General features: G+C 43.9%; 1 protein-coding gene across 1 annotated transcript in view; it reads right to left on the reverse strand.

Moving 5' to 3' along the window:
* The window catches only part of TG (thyroglobulin), a 168,602-nt gene that overhangs the window by 113,819 nt on the left and 32,513 nt on the right, over positions 1-22,270 (reverse strand). Inside the window, exons 17-22 of the mRNA XM_060277605.1 lie at positions 18,547-18,750; positions 14,819-14,973; positions 12,369-12,525; positions 10,335-10,559; positions 5,252-5,401; positions 3,341-3,511 (exon numbers count right to left, since the gene is read on the reverse strand). Of these exons, the coding sequence (XP_060133588.1) occupies positions 3,341-3,511; positions 5,252-5,401; positions 10,335-10,559; positions 12,369-12,525; positions 14,819-14,973; positions 18,547-18,750 (1,062 nt within the window). The remainder of the gene's footprint in view (positions 1-3,340; positions 3,512-5,251; positions 5,402-10,334; positions 10,560-12,368; positions 12,526-14,818; positions 14,974-18,546; positions 18,751-22,270) is intronic.

Here is a 22,270-nt window from a genome sequence, read left to right on the forward strand (position 1 = left end):
AGAACTTCCTAACAGTAAGAGCTGTTCAACAGTGGAATTTGCTGCCAATAAGTGTGGTGGAGTCTCCTTCTTTGGAGGTCTTTAAGCAGAGGCTTGACAGCCATCTGTCAGGAATGCTTTGATGATGTTTCCTGCTTGGGAGGGGGTTGGACTGGATGGCCCTTGTGGTCTCTTCCAACTCTATGATTCTATGAGTTTGTGTGAAATCAAGCACTCATACCCACATATTATCAATGCTATCAGATATGCCAGTTTAATGCTAATGGAGATGTTCATTGAAACTTATGGAGAAAGGGACTGACTGTTAACCACTATGGGGATTGTAGCTCTGTTAGAGGAACAAGGACTCCTAACAACTGTCCGCACCCTTAACAAACGACAGTTCCTAAAGAAAATGATAACATTTTATCGCCAGACAAGTAAAAGGTACAATGTCTCCTCCAAGAGTAGCACGTTCCAATGGGTGTTGAATTCACCATCATATAAAGGCTACAGATTATTATTTTTCCTTCTAACAAAGCAGGCTTTCGCCTGTGAAACTTCATACCACAATAAATGCATTCGCCTCCAAGAGACTTTGGGACTCTTTCTTGCTTTTTTTGCTACTACAGATTACCTAACACAGCTACTTGCTTGGAATCTGTCTCTTTTCTACAACCTCTCTTAAATGAATGCCAGAAATTACATTAGGAGCGTGTTGAGGCAGACATTCAAGAGAAGAGCGGTTGCCAGCTTGGCCTCGAAGGATAAGAGATAGAAAGCGAAGTTAACCTCTCATTAAAGCAATTTAGGCCAATCGCTTCTTGGCCTTCAGGATCAAGTCTTGCCAAACTCCCCAGCCAGAAAGAAAGAAAGAAAGAAAGAAAGAAAGAAAGAAAGAAAGAAAGATAGTCCACACCATTTGCCTGAAAAGCAATGCCTGGGAATTAGAACTTTTAAAGGTGTGAGAAATAACAGCTTCACTCAAAAGACCAGGGATTTCTGCATCATTGTTTTAAATAGCTTTAAATAGCTCTTGATCAGCAATGCCAATCTGCTGATCACTGATAAACTTATTTACCTCACAACAGGCCTTGCATCAGTGGGTACACAGACAGCAAAAATATGTCTATGAAGGATATAGAAGCTACAGCAAATCACACACGCTCCAGTTCCAAAAACTGATTTTACTTTTTCTTTCAGTTGGGATGCGGGTGGCGCTATGGTCTAAACCACAGAGCCTAGGGCGTGTCAATCAGTAGGTCGGCGGTTTGAATCCCCACGACGGGGTGAGCTCCCATTGTTCCATCCCAGCTCCTGCCCACCTAGCAGTTCGAAAGCACGTCAAAGTGCAAGTAGATAAATAGGTACCGCTCCAGTGGGAAGGTAAACGGCATTTCTGTGTGCTGCTCTGGTTCGCCAGAAGCGGCTTTGTCATGCTGGCCACATGACCCGGAAACTGTCTGCGGACAAACGTCGGCTCCCTAGGCCTATAGAGCGAGATGAGCGCCGCAACCCCAGAGTCGGACACTTTTCAGGTTCATCCACACTTCTTTTTGGTCTGCTTGTTCCATGACTTCTAGGCATGAGTCCAAGCAGGTTTGTTGATGATGATGTTGTCCTGCCACTTTCCCTGGGAAAACTCATGGCTTAGTTCTGATCAGAACCAACATCAACATGCAGAAAAACTAGATGGACCAAGAGTCTGAGTAAGGATCCCTGTGTTCCTGCCTACTTTAGAAAGACCTGCCACTCCATTCTTCAATTGCACCCCTTCTCCTTCTCCTAGTGGCACCTGCTGTCTTCGTCCTCCGATACCCGAGCATTAGAAAAACCCACAGAAACAGGTAACAATTATGGGTGTGCTATACATCAGAGCCTTGTGGCAAGAACCACCACGAGGATCTGAGCAAAAGCGACACCACAAAAGAAAAGTCAGGGAGATCAACCTTTCCAAAGAATCATTTGTCTCCTCAAAGCAAAACCAGCCCACGCTAATCAGAAACAAACGGTTATTGTCAGCACTGCGGACGGCCGCAGGTGCTTTTAATCAAACCCTCATTTCTGCTTGGAAAGGGAACCCCAGGCTTGAGCCAAAAACAGAACGCGGGTGGAGGGGAAGAAATAGCCCCACATCTGAGGCCAGGCAGAAATAGGGCTGCAGACTGTAAAAGGAAGCAGTATTAATTATTGCAAATCATCGTCGCCTGTGTAGTACCTTCTTACATTCTCAAAGCGCTTCATAATTTTCATCGCATTTTCACAGCACAGAAATCAGCAGATCTCCAGAAATTGATTTTTTAATTATTGATTGATTGATTGATTGATTGATGTTTTATTAGAACAAGAGAAAGCAGAGATAAATAAATAAGGGATAGAGGAAAAGGGAAAGCCAACTGTGAAAAAGAAAGGTGCAAAATACTACAACAGGTAAAAATCAATACATTTCCGTACATTGTTTTATAAGAGAAAAATGATGTTGTACTCCTGATAAGCTATGTGGGAATGTACATTTTAGAAGACATCTAAAGGCAGACCTGTATCAGAAAGTTTCAAATGTTTGGTGTTTTACTGCCTTTTTATATGTGTTGGAAGCCATCCAAAGTTGACTGGGGCAATCCAGCAAGATAGGCAGGGTATAAATATTATTATTATTATTATTATCATCATCATCATCACCACCACCACCACCACCATCACTGTGCAGATCTACAAGTCTGGGAGAGAGGCTAACTCAGGCGTCAGCAAACTTTTTCAGCAGGGAGCCGGTCCACTGTCCCTCAGACTATGTGGGGGGCCGGACTATACTTTGGGGAATAAAAATGAACTAATTCCTATGCCCCACAAATAACCCAGAGATGCATTTTAAATAAAAGCACACATTCTACTCATGTAAAAACACGCTGATTCCCGGACCGTCCACAGGCCAGATTTAGAAGGCGATTTGGCCGGATCTGGCCCCCGGGCCTTAGTTTGCCTACCCATGGGCTAAGTGAACGTACAAGCCAAGGGGGGTAAAGACACAGGAAATTGCATTGTACCAAATTAGACGATTGTGAGCACCAAAGGTGGAAAACCTCTTTGACCAGAATACTAGCATCCTCTTCTTGTTCCCTTTCCCAGGAACTGATAAGCCCACCGTCGCAATATTTTCACAGCAAGGGGGAAATGGGAGCAAATAAGAGCAGCCGACGTACATCACTCGGAAGCCACAGACATACCTCCTCTCTGAGTGGCTGAAACTGAAGTTTACATGGCCGTCGAGTGGCTAGCAGACTCACAAACCCACCATTCATGGGGGCAACTGCTTGTGTTTCCAGGTTCCACCTGCATGGGATAAAAGCTTGTCTGGTCCACTCACCTGAACACTGGGAGTCTGTAGCTGGGCCATCTGTTTCGGTCCAGTCCAATATGTTTCCAAGGCTATCCACGCAGAAAGATTTGTTGGTAGCAGGGTCTTCAAAGGAAGGCCTGTATTGGCCGTTTTCATCACACCGCACAACGAGTTCATCCCTTTGGCAGTCAGTGACACCTTATTTGCAGGGAAAGTTAAAGGGGGGGGGAGAGAGTTGGTGTGCCATTTTATGGAAGGCACCAAAGTGTTGGTGCTGACCATTAAAGCCCTAAACTGCCTCGGCCCAGTATACCTGAAGGAGTGTCTCCACCCTCATCGTTCTGCCCAGACACTGCCAAGGGCCTTTAGGCAGTTCCATCACTGCAAGAAGCAAAGCTACAGGGAACCAGCCAGAGGGCCTTCTCGGTAGTGGCGCCCGCCCTGTGGAACGCCCTCCCATCAGATGTCAAAGAGATAAACAACTACCTGACTTTTAGAATACATCTGAAGGCAGCCCTGTTTAGGAAAGTTTTTAATGTGTGACATTTTAATATATTTTTAATCTTTGTGGGAAGCTACCCAGAGTGGCTGGGGAAACCCAGCCAGATGGGCAGGGTACAAATTATAAATTATATTATTATCATCAATCATCATCATCATCATCATCATCATTAAAGGGATTCAAGAGCACCCTGCTAATTTAGGTTTGTACGATTAAAGTGGATTAAAGCTCTCTGTTGCCCCAGTCAACCTACGCAGAATGAGGTGGTGCGGTTCAGTGGTAGACGTCTTAGGACATATGCAAAATCCAAACAAAACCTTGCACATCTGAAAGGAAGGTTTACTAGAGCTCTCTGTGTCACGTGCTAGTTTATCTCATGCAGGGAGTTTTTATGTGGGGGATTGTTAAACAATATGAGAACTGTGGTCTGATTGGCTACGGTCCAGAATTCTGCCTTCAGATTGTTCAACTTGGTTGTGCAATTTATTAAATTTTTTAAGTTTTATTTACCGTTTATGACTCATTTTGTTATGTTGCAGTTATGCATGTTTTTTCATGTTGTAACCCGCCTTGAGTATGGTTTGAACTGTGGAAAAGCGGCATAGAAATAATATTATGTATGTAATAATACTACATAATATTATTGTCGACAAAGTTCCATATAGTTAAAACTATGGTTTTCCCAGTAGTGTTGTATGGAAGTGAGAGCTGGACCATAAAGAAGGCTGATCGCCGAAGAATTGATGTTTTTGAATTATGGTGCTGGAGAAGACTCTTGAGAGTCCCATGGACTGCAAGAAGATCAAACCTACCCATTCTGAAGGAAATCAGCCGTGAGTGCTCACTGGAAGGACAGATCCTGAAGCTGAGGCTCCAATACTCTGGCCACCTCATGAGAAGAGAAGACTCCCTGGAAAAGGCAGCCCTGTTTAGGGAAGCTTTTAATGTTTAATAAATTATTGTATTTTATTATTATTATTATTATTATTATTATTATTATTATTATTATTATATTATGTTTAAGTTAAGTCTGCTGCAACTGAATTTCTTATGGACGGCACCAATCCTGAATGTATTGAATTTGTGAACATTATGCTCATTTGCCTTCAGTAGCAGTGTAGCTCTACTGGATGAAATATTGACTGCCTCTGGTTTATTTTGGGGGGGAATCCTGCAACGTGTTTAAGTTTTTACTCTGCTATACACTGGAATCTACTCTGGATCAATATAATTGAGTAGAATTCTATGACAATATGTGCCAATAAAAGCATATCTCCTGATGACACCCCAGTCTTCATTGACATTCATTCCAAGGAACAGAATGAACCCCTGAAATTGGAAACTGGTTGGGGTGCATGCAAAAGTATACTTTTCGGCTGGAAACCAATCTTTTCCCAATGGAAAGCTATCGAATGCAGATTTTCTCAGACCCTTACAGTGCTCGGCTCTGAAGGCTCCAGTAGAGACAGTTGTTTTCCCGAGAGGACATCTGATGCAGAAAGAACTTCCGGCTTGGTCTTGATAGAATCCAGAGGGGCATGGAAGGCAGCCATTGTTCTGGAAGGAGGTGCCTGGAGGACAGACCACTGCAGATGGGGGAAAGGATGTATTATTCCCATGGAATCCAAGGATAATTTTAAATTCAACCAGAAGTCACAAATGTATATGCATGGGCATATTCAAGCAGTGGATGTCTGTAGCTCAAAACTAGCTTTTCATTAAAACGAACCTTTGCAACCGATTTAACGATAAATTATCAACATTTAGAAGAATAAACATAATAATCATAAGCATAAGCATAAGCAGTAATAAATAACAATGCATTTCATTTCAAGCAGTAACATTTGCCTAACATGCTCACTTAGCAACTTATCCTATGCTTTACAACAAAAGTTTGAAATACCCTCGATATCCCCGTGAGAAATGTGGAAGTTTAGTCTCCTCCCAAGGATATATGTGGACATAACAGAAATAGCATGGGCTTCATTTGCGCTTGCTTGGGCTTTTAAAAATATATATAAATATCCAAATTAGGGTTCTAGTTTTTCCTCACTCTTTATTTAACATTTAAGAGGGCTGAAATAAGAAGGGGTGCATAATTCACTTTTTGGTGGGTGGTGGGGAGAGAGGTCTCTTGCAAAAAAAAAAAAAAACTCTATTCCAGCAACAAAGCAGGGTGAAAATATTCTCCCACTCGCAGGGAGAGAAGAGTGCTGTTGTCACACAGCCAAATCTGATTAGCTATATAGCACCATGATGTCATTATACTGGCAATGGGAACACGTGATGTTTGGATGATGCAGCCAGCAGGAGCCCTGGTTTTTTGGTTTTTACAAAAAATATGTGCCAATTCAGCTGCTGAGAGTTGATCACAGACATTTTGCTGCCAGAGATGGGCTTGATAGTTTCTCTCTCCCTCTCTCTCTCCCCCCCAAACTTTCCATGTACAAAAGCCAACTGCACCAGTCACTGAATATTTCAAAGCTGGTAAGAGCATGGTGCTGATAATGCCAAGGTTGCAGGTTCGATCCCCCTGTTGGACAGCTGCGTATTCCTGCATTTCAGGGGGTGAATCCTCAGAGTTCCTTCCAACTCTACAATTCTATGTTTCTAAAACTGTGTCCCCGAGCAGAGGAAAATGGCCAGAGATCTCAGGAAAAACAGCCAGGGGGGTTAACCTCAGAATCCGCTGTCCGGGAAGGTCACTTCACATTGCCCAATGGTAGGGCTGGCCGTGTAAGAATGACAGTGAACAGGGGGAAATGGTATGAAATGGTAACACCGATAGCAATGGGGAAGAGGTCTTTCAAATAACATAACGTCTCCTTCTTTTAATTGAACTGTTTTATTGTGTATATTTTAATTCTGAAAGTTTACATTTTAACCTTTGTGTAAACATTTTGGCATTGTTTTTGGCACTGAATGGTATATTTTTTAAAAACAACAACAACAACTATAATACTCAAAATAATATTTCTAAAGCCCTAACCCAACAAACCCTTAGTGCATGAAAAAATGTTAACCCGTGAAAATTCAGCTCAGTCCTACCCTTGTGGTCTCTGCTCAGTTCTTTGAAAACATGAGCTGGGTGTGTTTTTATTTTCACATCTTAAAGCATATTGTGATTCTGTGAATTCTTTTTATATGCTAATGATGGGAGGAAGAGGGGGAAATCCAAGAAAAATAAGTCATCAGGTCATCTCCAGATGTCAGGAACTGAAGTTCCTACCTGGCAAGGCCTTCTAACTTTATATGGGAGTTTTGCACTGGCAAGATCTCTGGGACTGAATGTCCTTGAAGGAAGCCTTATTTATGCCGAGAGCTGTTGAAGAAGGGAAAGGGCTGGAATGTCCAGGTTCCCGAAAGTTCTGCATGTACAACATGGCCAACGACGCACTCAGTTTGCTATCAGAAGGAAGAACTGGGTTTTTTTGACAACGTTGAAAGAAGTGTATTATCAATGGACTGCAGCAGTGCTCGAACTCATGACCTAAGTGATATGACACAGGTACTTAACCTGTACCCCAAGTCCAACAGTTGGAGGACAAGCCTTGTCAGTAGGCTATGACTGCAAGGCCATCATATTGGTACCAGCCATGAGAGTTATGCTCTCTGTCCACTCTCAGAGGCTACATTTGAAGGTGATTTTGAAACTACAACTAATCCTGAATGCAGCTGCCAGACTGGTGACTGGGAATGGCCAATGGGACCATATAACACTGATCCTACAAGATCTACATTGGCACCCAGTATATTTCCAGGCACACTTCAAAGTGTTGGTGCTGACCTTTAAAGTCCTAAATGGCTTTGGCCATGTATACCTGAAGGAGCATCTCCACCCCCATCATTCAGCCCGGACACTGAGGTCCAGCTCCGAGGGTCTTCTGGCAGTTCCCACATGGCAAGAAGTGAAACTACAGAGAACCAGGCAGAGGGCCTTCTCAGTAGTGGCACCCACCCTGTGGAATGCCCTCCCATCAGATGTCAAGGAAATAAACAACTATTTTCATAGACATCTGAACACAGCCCTGTTTCAAGAAGCTTTTAATGTTTGCTGTTATTGTGCCCTTGTATTTCTGTTGGGCAACCCAGTCAGATGGGCAGGGTATATTATTATTATTATTATTATTATTATTATTATTATTATTACCTGTTGGTCAGAAACAGTGGGGAAGGTGCTATGCCTAGGTGCCAACTCCCTGGGGCTCTAGGTGCCTAAGCACCCAGAAAATTCCCTATGAAGGGGCTGGGCACCCACAAATTTTGGTGCCAGGGCCATGCATGCTGCACGGCACCCATGGCCCGCGGTCACAAGCCAAGCTGGCATTCCTGGCGCTATGGTACTCAGTCCCTGCTTGTGGGCTTCCTGTGGGCATCTGTTTGGCCACAACGAGAACAAGATTGCTTTGCTAGGTGAGCTGCCTTTGGCCTGATTCAGCTAAAGGGCTCTTCTTATGGTCAGAGTAGGCCAGGCAATATTCCCTAACCATCTTACATATGATAGCCTGGACCTTTAATCACTGTGTATAAGAGGGTGACAGCAGTCACGAAATTAAAAGACGCCTGCTTCTTGGGAGAAAAGCAATGACAAACCTAGACAGCATCTTAAAAAGCAGAGACATCACCTTGCCGACAAAGGTCCGTATAGTTAAAGCTATGGTTTTCCCAAAAGTGATGTATGGAAGTGAGAGCTGGACCAGAAAGAAGGCTGATCGCCGAAAAATTGATGCTTTTGAATTATGGTGCTGGAGGAGACTCTTGAGAGTCCCATGGACTGCTAGAAGATCAAACCTATCCATTCTTAAGGAAATAAGCCCTGAGTGCTCCCTGGAAGGACAGATCGTGAAGCTGAGGCTCCAATACTTTGGCCACCTCATGAGAAGAGAAGAATCCTTGGAAAAGACCCTGATGTTGGGAAAGATGGAGGGCAGAAGGAGAAGGGGACGACAGAGGACAAGATGGTTGGACAGTGTTCTCGAAGCTACGAACATGAGTTTGACCAAACTGCGGGAGGCAGTGCAAGACAGGAGTGCCTGGCGTGCTATGGTCCATGGGGTCACGAAGAGTCGGACACGACTAAACGACTAAACAACAACAATAAGAGGGCAGTGCTAGATTGGGGGTTTACAGGAGATTTCCCTTCAGGGGCACCAAGCTGGGGGAGCGAAGAAGAAGAAGAAGAAGAAGAAGAAGAAGAAGAAGAAGAAGAAGAAGAAGAAGAAGAAGAAGAAGAAGAAGAACCACCTATATTTATACAAGTACCAACTGAGAAGATCCATTAAAAAACAATGCTGCCATGAATGAGATAATACATAGGGATCAAGCAGGATTTCTCCCTGGTCAACAATTGAAAGACAATGTTAGACATATTATAGATGTAATAGAATATCTGGAGACCAGGATAGATAAGCCTGCAGTATTAATGTTTATAGATGCAGAAAAAGCATTTGATAATGTTTCTTGGCAGTTTATGAAGAAGAACCTGGAATCGATGGGAGTGGGAGGATCCTTCCTAAATGGAATCGAAGCGATATATTCTGAGCAAAGAGCAAAATTGATAATAAATAATGTTTTAACAGAATATTTCGAAAATCACGAAAGGCACTAGACAAGGATGCCCATTATCACCGTTATTATTCATTACGGTCCTGGAGGTATTATTGAATAGAATTAGAGAAATCCAAACAATTAAAGGAATTAAAGTAGGTGCAAAAGAGTTTAAATTGAAGGCCTTTGCGGATGATCTAGTCTTAACTTCTGAAAATCCCAATGAAAGTGTTGCAGAAGCCATAGAAGAGATAGGAAAATTTGGACAGTTGGCTGGATTTAAGTTAAAGAAACAAAAAACGAAAAAACAATGCTGCCAAAAGGAATTATTGTGAAAATAGGAAATTTTGGGGGTAGGACCAAATTTTGTCCTCACTCAGGACACCATACGGTATTATCCAAGTCTGTCCCTGAAGAGGGAATTTGCATGATAGGCTACAGCAGCTCAAATTGCTTCTTCTGCATGACTGCTGAAGTTGCAAGAACCCCGTCTTCTCATCTGACTACCCTCCTTTTATATGAGCTTCTGGGTCAGGCTTCCTCGCTGATCCGAGCAACAAGCACAACTGGGTTTACTGCCTCTGCCTTTACAGCACTAAAGCAGAACACAGCTCTCCTTGGGCTTGCGAAAAGCTAATTTCCTAATATATTTAAAGTATGGATTATGAAAAGCTGAAGGCTGCTATGTGGAAACAAAGCAAATGGCCTGCAGCCAGCAAATGACTTGAAAAAAAGAATCTAAAGTCTTGGACACCTTTCTGTTTATTCTTGGATGAAGAAGGGCCTGAACTCTAAGCACTTACAAATAAAGTGTGTAGCAAATTATTTAAGCGTTTATCTGTCAGTTGCACCTCTGGGAAGCAGAAGAAGGAAACAGCTCAGAGAAGAAATGTTCCTGAACTTTGCTCAGAAGTGATTGATAACTGCAACACATTAAGAAAACAAAGAGATAGAAATGAAGATGAACCATACCACATCCTTGGAGACTTGGGGCAACTTCTCCAGCATTGAAAACCTTTCGGAAGCCACTTCTGCATCCCAGGCGGACTTCAGGAGATGTGTCAAGATTGTCGTTCCCGGGGAAACTAATGGACGTGTCTGCTTGGAATTGCTCAGGGCCCAATTGGAGGACAAAGCCGCCACTCTTGACCAGTGCCTCAAAGCGCCCGGCGAGATTGTCCCCAACCATTGCTCTTTCTATAAGGAAATGAAATACAACAGGGCATTAAAGGAGAGGTTGTGTGGGGGGGTAGAGAATCAGGGCTCGATATTCTGTACCATTTGCAACACAGGTTTCCGTAGACAAAAATATGGACAGCAGGATTTGTAACTCGGAGACCCCAATGCAATGATTTCAGAAAACAAGATAAAAAGTCTAATCAACAGTTGAGTTCCGTTCACCTTGAAATCATTACACCATATGGAAATATAGGACACCAAGAAATATAGGACACCATATGGAAATATAGGACACCAAGATTTTTATTCCTTCATTTTCTGTTTATGATATTTTGATAATAATTCTTTGTGTAGGCAGTGAACAGACTCAGATTGTCCTCATGGTGGTCCAGAGGAACTTCCAAAACAAACATTCAATACATGTCTAAACACCACTTGCTTTTTGACACATAGGATGTGCTTGATACACACAAACATACACATATAGCTGCTTCCCCACATAATCCAGTCCAGATGCATAAATGTAAACACAAATAGATAGCAGAACTGGATACTACACATAATCATTCCTCCCCAAGCCAGCTTTGGGAGATGTTTGCATTTGGTCCTCATTAAGAAAATGGGGAAGTCCAGGGGATTCCAAAATGGAAAATGAACGCATGCAAAATTTCTGGGAAGAGAATGACAGAGCTGATGATGGGGTCTGGCACCTAATCCAGGCAGTAGCGTTAGTATGAAGGAAGCTACACTTGGAATTTATGGCCACTTGGAATTTATCTCAAGGGCTGTCACCTGGAAGATGGAGCAAGCTTGTTTTCTTGCTCTGGAGCAGTCATCCCCAACCTGCGGCCCTCCAGCATAGCTGCCAAGTTATCCCTTTTTTAAAGGGATTTTCCATTATGCTGAATAGGCTTCCTCGCGAGAAAAGGGAAAACTTGGCAGCTATGCCCTCCAGATGTTTTGGCCTACAACTCCCATGATCCCTAGCTAAGAGGACTAGTGGTCAGGGATGATGGGAATTGTAGTCCCAAACATCTCGAGGGCCGAAGTTTGGGGATGCCTGCTCTGGAGGGTAAGACCATAACCAATGGATTCAAATCACAAGTTGTTCTGACTAAATATCTGGAATAACTTTCTGACGGTAAGAGCTCTTCAACAGTTGAACAGACACCTTCGGGAGGCAGTGGACTCTCCTTCCTTCGAGGTCTTTAGGCAGAGATTAGATGGCCATCTGCCATTAGATTCCTGCATTTCAGGGGGTTGGAATGGATGACCCTCGGGGTCTCTTCCAACTCTACATTTCTGTGATTCTATTACTTTTAATGGACGGATAGTCTTTTGCTTGTGCAAGACCATAGGGTCCTTCTAGCTCTGCATTTTCTACAGTGACTTCACTTTGTCAGGTGCACCAGACCACCAACTGGTGGCCCTGTTCCCCATGTTATACACTACAAGTGCTCATACTGTTGGGTCTCCTCCCAGTCCTGCCACTCCCATCCCAGTAGCTTATGCCTCTGGGAATGTGGAACTAGTTATATTTTTGTTAAAGGCCAATTAGAAAGAGCAGAGGAGGAAAAAACCCTCAGTGATGATCATATTTAAGCGCGATTCCGTCCCAACTGGATAGTTAAACCAGATTTTCCTCTGCAGTGTCAAATTTCAGTCCCGTCCCGTCCCCCCCTCAACATTCCACTCGTTCCAGGGAGAAACTGAAAAAATAATAATAAACAACCTCACAATTTTCCTGGCAGATTTCTAGCACACGTCTATGAATAGGGAGACCGGAATCACTTTGGAAGAACGGTACACATTAACAGCTGAACCCACCAATGTTGTGCAAATCTGGAAGTGAAGCAGCTGGGACTTCTTCAAGAAAAGCTCTCCAGGTGATGTTCACTCCTAGACGGTCAACAGCAAGGCACTGTACCAGCACAGAAGAATCATCGCAGACAGGAACAGACACCAGGTGTCCAAAATCATTTACCTTAAAAAGAAGAAGAAGCCAAATTGTTTTGATGCATGACTTTTTCACTTGCTGGGTGTATCACAAATGGGTAAGATCATGGTGGTTTTGCCTACCTAGCAAATAATGGGAGGTGAAGGGCTTAACCAAATGAGATTGATGGCTCTGAGTGGTCTTTTTCTCTCCCTGTCACAGTTTGAACAGAGAGAGACAGAAGCAGAGAGAGACTTAAGACAGTGGGTTTTTAGCAGAGGAAGACGGAAGAACAGTTGGAGCGTAGTTGCTCTGGGAAATGGATGCAGGATTCTGGTTAGGCTGCCTACTGTGGGAGTCTGCTTGTTCCCACTATGCTCTGCTCGCATATGGTAAATTAGGATATATGACAAAAACACCAGAAAACTCCAGTGCTTTCTACCACTGCAACATGTAAACAAGCTGCTCTTGCAACTTCCTACCAAAGGAGAGCAAATCCCTCTTTATGGAATAATTACCGCTCATCCATAATTACCGCCTACCTAGGTGACACCCCTCCTTGCTGGCTGGCAGTGGCCCCGCCCCCTCCCCATTCAGCCAATCGGCTGCTGGCTGGGGGGCGGAGCAAGGGCCAGGTAGGGCAGGCTCCAGCTGACCGTCTCTCCAGTCGGTCTTTGGAGAGCAACAGGTTGCGGAAGGCTGTCCTGCAAGTTTGCTGGCTGGGTCTGATGGTGGGAGTTGTAGTCTAAAACTACACCCATTTGAGGAAGCAGCTGGAGGGAATGAATGGGGTGCTGAACCAGTTCTAGCCAAAACAGGGCGAGATGACAATCCTACCAGCCTTCCCCATGAATTCCGAAGCACTAAACAAGGCACATGCTAAAATAAGGCAGGCCAAGTGGAAAACCTTTTATGTGTCTTGGCAATCTTTAATATAATGACCATAACACGCTGGGATCTATATCCTTCTACATTTTTTGAAGCTGCCCAAATGAGCTAGGTTTTCCGGTGCACATTTGTTTTCTTAATTATCCCAAGCTCTGGAACAGCAGATGTAAAGGAAGAGGGGTGGAAATGTATTTCACAATGCCCCCAAAAGTTTAGTTGGTTCCACTGCCGAACTTGACAAAAGTTGGTTCTACGAAATGTTTAGCTAAGGACCAAATTAGACACGATGAGGCCCTTCCTCACTGAATATTGGGAAGGGTGATATTAGTTTATTTGCGCACTGACCCATTCACATCCACACTTATTTAAAGCACGATTATATCACATCATTCATGGCATCCCTCAAAGAGCCATGGGAATTGCCGTTTGCTAAGGGGGCTGAGAGTTGTTAGGAGTCTCCTATGACAGTTAGGAAACTAGGGGTCTGTGTGATATTGTTGTGCAAAATTCAATCCTGGACTGACTGTAATGGCTGCCAATTGGTTTCCAGCTGCAATTCAAAGCACTGGTTTGGACCTATAAAACTTAAACAGCTCAGGACTGCAATTCCTTAAGAATCGCCTCTCCCCATATGAACGCACCTGGGCCCTGCAATAATTACCCAAAGTCCTTTGCTTCCTCCATGAGAGGCCCAGAGGTCGGCAACACAAGAATGGGCCTTTTTTGTGGTGGCTCCGTTTCGAGAATGCTCTCCCCACTGAGGCTGGCCTGGCATGTTCAGTACATATATTTAGGCACCAGGCAAAAGTATTCTTCTCCCCCCCCCCCACAGGCCATTGGCATTTTAAATTGGGGGCGAGGGGGGTTATTTTGCTTGTTATTATGTAGCTGTATGTATTTTTGTGTTTTTATACTGTAAACCGCTTTGTGATTCCTGGATTATTTTGTGTGTGATCATTGAATCAAGGGCAGTGTATAAATTAAATAAATAAATACGTTGACTCTTGGATCGCCTTGGAAAGCTGCTATGAATTATTATCATTATCATTATGTTGAACTTAAAAATGGTAAGTGTGGTGCTGGTGGTCAACAAAATAGGTTTAAAGACTCTCTCAAGCCAAAACTTAAAAAAGGTAGTATAAAGACCGACAATTGGGAAACACTGGCCTGCGAGAGCTCCAACTGGAGAACAGCCTTTACCCAAGGTGTCATGGGCTTTGAAGATGCTTGAACTCAGGATGCAAGGGAAAAACATGCTAAGAAGAAGGCACGCTTGGCAAATCCACACCATGATAAGCTCCCGCCTGGAAACCAATGTCCCCACTGTGGAAGGACGTGTGGATCCAGAATTGGCCTCCACAGTCACTTACAGACCCATTGTTAAAACCGTGTTTATGGAAGACAATCTTACTCAGCTATGAGTGATCACCAGAGAAGAAGAAGGTATGAATACCTGAATATGACAAAAGCCACGGGCCTTCATCTCATCCAGAATAAAGATCTGGAATGCCCCTAGCAACCTGGAAAAGTCTGGACCACAGGTCTTCTCAGGAGGGAAGATGAGTTGGAAGTGGGTTTGCGTTTGAACGCTCTGGAACGGCTGGAGCCCTTGAAGGAGAACAAAGGAAACTCTGAAGAAGTGTGCATGCACACGAAAGCTCATACCAAAATAAAAACTTAGTTGGTCTTTAAGGTGCTACTGAAGGAATTTTTTTTATTTTACTTCGATCCAGACCAACACGGCTACCTACCTGTAACCAGAACTATGTAAAAGGAAACCAGTGTTATACAAAATACTCAGACACATCGCCTGTTCTCTCTATTATTATTTTACATACATTTTTCAATCTCCTCATCATTGGGGGTGGGGGGGGTAGAGAAGCAAAGAATTCAGACAGGACTAGCATCGAGTGACTAAGACAAAACCCACCTTCTCTCTCATTATCCATATCTAATGCTGGAACAAAGGCATTTCACATGCAAACCTGTGCACCTTAGGAGATATTTGCACCATAAAGCTGATTAATTTTCACCAGGACTAATGTGTAAACTAATGTGGAAATGTGGGGAAGTGAACTTTAGGCTGAAAAAAATGAGAAACTGGGAGAAACCAACACTGATGGATTCGTTCATCCCTAGTGCTAAGAATCCAGCTGCCCACGATCTGAGGGTTACACCCAGTAATGTCATCCTATTACCAAAAGGACTTCCACCTGCGGAATTTCACCTCCCACTCCTCTCTCTATGAGCATCACCCCCCAAAATGCTCCAGAGGGTCAGGAGGGGGACCCAGAACCAATTTGGGGGTGGCAGAGTAGGAGGAAGAGGAAATCACATTGTGCAAGCAGACAGATTGACTTGGTTGGATCCAACCCATAATTTCTCCAGAGGCATCTAAACATCTGTGCACATTTAAGGCTAATTTGTACATGAACCTATGTCCCAAGTTCTTTTAAGAACAGCCGTACCTTGGTTATTGAACGGCTTAGCTGCCAAACAAATCACCTCCTGAATGCCGCAAACCTGGAAGTAAGTGTTCCAGTTTGTGAACGTTTTTCGGAAGCTGAACTTCTGACACCACTTCCGCTTGAGTGCAGGGAGCTCCTGCAGCCAATCAGAAGCTGCACCTTGGTTTTTGAACGGTTCCAGGAGTCGAACGGACTCCCGGAACGGATTAAGTTCGAGAACCAAGGTACCACTGTACCTAGCAAAAGCCCTGTGGGACACAGAGGGACTTGCTTCTGAGTAAAGATGCAGAGGACGGAACTATAAAAGAGATCATCTTAGGCTGTTCTGTTCTCATACCTTTTAAAGGTAGATTCGTTACAAACACAGTCAAAAGTTGAACGGAGATAAACTGCATGGGAGGGGGAAATCCATTTAACCTGATATGCAAATGCAAAACGCATGTATTTTGCTGTTATATGCGGGTCATAACTCCTCTCTATTCAAGAATGTCGACATGCCCAGATGGTTCATCACGTGCAGCCAGAAGGGTTAGTGGTGTGTGCCAAGATTCAAACCCTCCCCAATATTTGCTTTTATTATCTCAGAATGCCAAGTGGCCGGGAAGGCTGGCAATAAACCTGGAGAACCAATTGCTTCCAGCAGAAGAAGAAAAGTAAAAATAAATCTGTATACAGAAGTCACCGAATTCTGGAGATTACGTGAACTGACAGTAGCTGCCAAGTTCAAACATCTGGTGCTCATCTGTTTAGCTCAGAATAAGCACCTCCATCAGATTCGCCCAGAGCTCACTCATTTGGAAGCAAATCTCACTGAAATCAGTAGAACTTACTTTCAGGCAAACACATTGAGGACGGAGGGGTTGAGGTTTTTAGGAATTGGCAATTTTGGAGGCCACAGGCTAATCATTCGTCCCTCCCACAGCAGTTCAGGAGTAGCTACAGACCCAAAGGGACCCTTATTAAATCCTCTGGTTTTCCACAATGTTGTTCATTTGGAAGGTGGAGGTACTAAATGCAGAGGGAACAATTAAGGATATTGGGCCACATCCGAAAATCAGGCTGGAGCAACAGAGCTTCCTCTTCCATCTGCTCCTGTAGACTTCTAAAACATTAGCAAAGGGAGCAATCTTAAAAGATAGTGGGCTGGATCAAGGCTTAGGTCGTACTTAGAGTAGACCCACAGAAATCAATGGGACTTGAATTCAGTGTTACTTTAAGCCAGGCAAACCCAAACGTCGGCCCTCCAGATGTTTTGGACTACAATTCCCATCATCCCTGACCACTGGTCCTGTTAGTTAGGGATCATGGGAGTTGTAGGCGAAAACATCTGGAGGGCCACAGTTTGGGGATGCCTGCTCTAAGCAGTAGAGGCTAGTCTGTTGTGATTATTAATGTTATGCTTGCAGAAGCTGCTGGGTGAATAAAAACTGACTCTTACATTGAAATAGAAAATCTCCAGTCCAAAAATATGGCTCAAAAGTTTTACTCACAGAGTTTAATTTTAAAACAACTTAAAACAATGAAAACTGCATTCAGTTAGTTGCATAATTTCTTTTTTAAAAATAATAATGTTTATTAAAGTTTATAAAGAAAAATACAAAGATTATTGTCAAATATCTTTTTTTTTGTCCAAACTGAAATGTTAATCAAGAAGCAAAAAAGAGAAAGGGGGAGGGGGGGAATAAAGCAAAAGGAATAGAAAAGGGAATTAAAAGAGAGAGGAAAAAAGAGAAAAGAGAGAGAGAAAAGTTAAGAAGCTAAAGAACTTCCAATCATTGTCTTTCTGCTGTATATAAACATTATTTACTTCATCCAATTTGTTGCATAATTTCCAATATAGCTCCCAGCATAAGGCATGAATTATTTAAGATTACAAATATCTTGTATTCTGAGCTAAAATCAAAGCTCCGTCTATTAAATCAAATAATTTGATTTAATAGAAGTTGCGCTGCAGCCATTTTGGAACTGGGCACAGCAGCATCAAAAGTCGCTTCTGAGCATGCTCCGCCCAGTTCTAAAATGGCCGCCGCACCAGAATAAACTGGGGGGAAACAAAAAAAATCGTTTTTTCGGCTGGGAACAGCTGGAAAAATGGGGGTTTCCCGGGGAATACGGGAGACTTGGCAGCTATGAGCCTACCCCGAGCCGTTGGGGGAAGGGGGGAGCTGTGCCGCTTTGCCGGTAGCAATCCCCCCTTCCCCCTTCATTTTGATAGCTTGGGGGAGGCTTGGGAGTCGCGGGCGGGCGGCACCACGAATATCTGCCATGGGTGGCTTGCTCCGCCCCCAGCTGCATAGTGTGCGCACCGCTCTGTGCACCTGAGCGGCTGTCCTGCGTCTGGGAGGGCACCCTCCGCACCCCGCCCCTCTTGGGAGTATGTCCGCCCTGGGCAACGCAGGCATATGCTCCGCCGCTGCCAGGGTGAAGGCATCCTCTTTTATTTGTCCCTCTGTCAGTTTCAGTCTGTTGGTTAGCTTTTCTAGTAAGGCTGTTTCCCATACGATTTGGTACCAGTGGACCATGGTCACTCCTGACAGGTCTCTGCTCCAGAATCTCACAAACCCCCTCAGCGCAATCAAAAAAGAATGGGAGCATGACTATGGCTACAAAACAAACCCTACCCAATGGACTAAAATCTAGTTTTTTCATGGCCATAGCCACAGCCCAGCAGAACCTCTGGCCAACTCAGCAAACGCTTAACTTTTGCACTTACTCTGGCAGGTCTGGGAATGGGCTGGTTCTCCTAGCCAGAGGCGAGTCTCCATATCACAGAGCAGCATCTCTTCTCTGACATTGTGGAAACCTGGAGAGCAAATCACTCGGCATTTCTGAGTTGTCGGAGCGTCATCGGAGACACTGCAGAAAATGCCACCGTTGGTGACATAAGGGGCATCGAAAGGCAGGCGGCACCGAGGACCTAGGAAGGACATCAGCAGCAGCAGTTACACACAAGTTGTCTCAAATCGAATTACGAAGCCGTTCAGCGAGAATTCAGACCAAATGCATACTTTGAGAGAAATGCAATCAGATTTCCTAAAAGGATTGACTATGCACAGGACAAATCCTACACTGCCTTATTAACAGGCGAAGGCCAAAAATTACACCATGCATTGTGATCCAAGCTTATGACAGATAGACTAGATGAACAAGAATGCTATTGTTTTTATAAATGTATTAATCACCTTCCACATGTAAATCTCAAGGTGATGTACAAGATAAAATAATAATGCCTTAAAAGAATTAAAAAACACAGAAAACAGCAATTATTTTTTATTTTTAAAAAGGACACTGATGATGATAAACATGCTTCACCCTATCTTCAGGGTGTTTTACAATTTAAAATTGTGTATGAGAGGGCAAAAGTCCTGTTAATTTTTACAGCAACTCTCAGTTCTTGCACATTCCTGCAGGCATAGCGTTTTTGAAATCTCTTCCATGTGAGAAGATAATCCCTTACAAACAAAAAAGGTAGCAGAGGAATGAGACAGCTCATCAGGAACATGTCTCCCTGGCATGCTAGCTTTCATCTTGCAAGGATCCGTGGGAGAGAATTCAGAAGCATGCTCTCTCCCACCTATCCTTTTGCAGGCTGCAGTGGTACGGTTTAGTCAGCCACCGTATAATTTTTCCATCCCATTTCCCTGCATCTGTAGATCAAGACTCCCTTAATTTCCTCTCCCGGCAAATGTGCACAGCGAGCAGGGATGTGGGTGGAGGTATGTGAACTAAGATACGTGGCGTTAAAATCCCTGACATGTACAGCAAGAAAAAAAATGCTGGATGCCCCCAACTATGCTAGATGCAAAGAGCAAAATGACCATCGGGGGTATCTCCGTCATATGGAACTGATTAGTTTAATGGAAACCTCATTGGACGCAATGGGCATTCCAAGTTACTACTCCTCTATCTTAAGATGCCTCTTGTGATAAAGAGGATGGATTTATTGTTCTTTCCCACCCCAGCTGTCTCATCTGCTGACAGCCTGTGTTCCCACCCTCAAGTTACGCTCAAAATTGCAGATCATGGAAATAAAACCTTGGTCAAAACGGGCAAATGAATAGGATTTGGAAATTTGGCTTCTTGGTGTTGGAATAACGAACCTTCAGATTAATTACAGGAGAACCCATAAACTTGTTTCCAAAACCCAACAGATTTACAGACCCTCCAAGTGTCCCAATTTCCTAGGAACAGTCCAGGATTTACAGAAGCCATCCCAGTTTCTGATTTGATCGTGGAATGTTTCGCTTTTCCTTAGGATTTTCCTATTTTCATCAGAGAAATGTTGGAGGGTCTGGAGTTATGTGACCCCTGAGCCAAGGACATAACCTGGGTTTATGTTTTTATATTTTATATACTCCTTTGGGAAAGGAGTACGACAAGGCTGTATATTTTCTCCCTGCTTATTTAACTTATATGCAGAATTCATCATGAGAAAGGCTGGACTAGATGAATCCCAAGCCGGAATTAAGATTGCCGGAAGAAATATCAACAACCTCAGATATGCTGATAACACAACCTTGATGGCAGAAAGTGAGAAGGAATTAAAGAACCTTTTAATGAGGGTGAAAGAGGAGAGCGCAAAATATGGTCTGAAGCTCAACATCAAAAAAACCAAGATCATGGCCACTGGTCCCATCACCTCCTGGCAAATAGAAGGGGAAGAAATGGAGGCAGTGAGAGATTTTACTTTCTTGGGTTCCATGATCACTGCAGATGGTGACAGTGGTCACAAAATTAAAAGACGCCTGCTTCTTGGGAGAAAAGCAATGACAAACCTAGGCAGCATCTTAAAAAGCAGAGACATCACCTTGCCGACAAAGGTCTGTATAGTTAAAGCTATGGTTTTCCCAGTAGTGATGTATGGAAGTGAGAGCTGGACCATAAAGAAGGCTGATCGCCGAAGAATTGATGCTGTTGAATTATGGTGCTGGAGGAGACTCTTGAGAGTCCCATGGACTGCAAGAAGATCAAACTTATCCATTCTGAAGGAAATCAGCCCCGAGTGCTCACTGGAAGGACAGATTGTGAAGCTGAGGCTCCAATACTTTGGCCACCTCATGAGAAGAGAAGGCCCCCTGGAAAAGACCCTGATGTTGGGAAAGATGGAGGGCACAAGGAGAAGGGGACGACAGAGGACGAGATGGTTGGACAGTGTTCTCGAAGCTACCAGCATGAGTCTGACCAAACTGCGGGAGGCAGTGGAAGACAGGAGTGCCTGGTGTGCTCTGGTCCATTGGGTCACGAAGAGTCGGAAACGACTAAACGTCTAAACAACAACAACAATGTTTTTATATTATGTTGGAAGGCACCCAGAGTGGCTGGGGCAACCCAGCCAGATGGGCGGGATACAAAATAATAATAATAATAATAATAATAATAATAATAATAATAATAATAATAATAATGGAATAGGGTATCCCTATTTTCATTGGGAAAATGTTGGCGGGTATGGATTTAAGTACCTTCATAAGTCTGTACTGCAATCAGATTTTATAGGGCTTACAAAGGGGTCTATGTCGTCTGTTGAGGATAATATGCAAGTTAAAATAATTGCTTGGAAGGTTATATTGGAATTCATTTAATCCAAGGATGGAGTTTGTGCCATGCATAGAATGGGAAAATAGCATAGCAAGGAGAAGGTTAGGTTGGGCTCTTCTCACCGAGGGGAGGGATTTGGAGGGTAAGAGAACATTTTGACCACATCAACCTTCACCTGTAGTCTGAAGTAGTACAGTCCAGGAAAAAGCTTTATCATTTGGTTCTGCTATACATATATATATGAATTGGCCCTGAGAGCCACCAACTGGCATGTCCCTATTGGATCCAGGGAAGGGTCACCTGACAGCCTTCTAGCGAATAACAGCTTCCTGGGCCAGATGGTTTTTTGCTGGAGTTCCTCTGACTGTAGGCACAGATTCATCCAGCTGCTTCTAAGAGCAGATCTGGGACTAAAATGTAATCAAGCATCTATTCAACCACTTCCGCATCCCCACGGAGGTGGTGGTGTGGGCTGGCCCCGACTGAACTCTCGCGAGATGGGGAGTTCCCGCCTCCGTCAAACCTGGCCGACCAATAAGGTCGGCCGGGGGCGGGGCTTCCCTCCTTTTAAACAAGCCGGAGGCAGAAACTCAGCCTCTTTGCCCCCTTGCACCCAGCCCGAACGGATCACCCACCCACCCTCCCTTTAGGCTAGGCAGGCTAGGCCGACGCTGCTATGGGCTTCGGTTGGTTGCCTGGTTGGCCAGGGGCCTGGTAGGACTTTTCCCACTTGGGCTAGCCAAGATGGTTTTTTCGCCTACCTCATAGCAATTCGTCACAACTTTGGTGGCGGTTAGGCATTGGAAATTTACATAAAAGATGAAAGGGGGGCTGATTACATCATCATCTGCCCAGAATTTGGAGAAGTATTCCGTTAAAGGTTTCCGGGGGCAGTAGCT

This window comes from Zootoca vivipara, chromosome 8 (assembly GCF_963506605.1).
Source record: "Zootoca vivipara chromosome 8, rZooViv1.1, whole genome shotgun sequence".
NCBI lineage: Eukaryota > Metazoa > Chordata > Lepidosauria > Squamata > Lacertidae > Zootoca > Zootoca vivipara.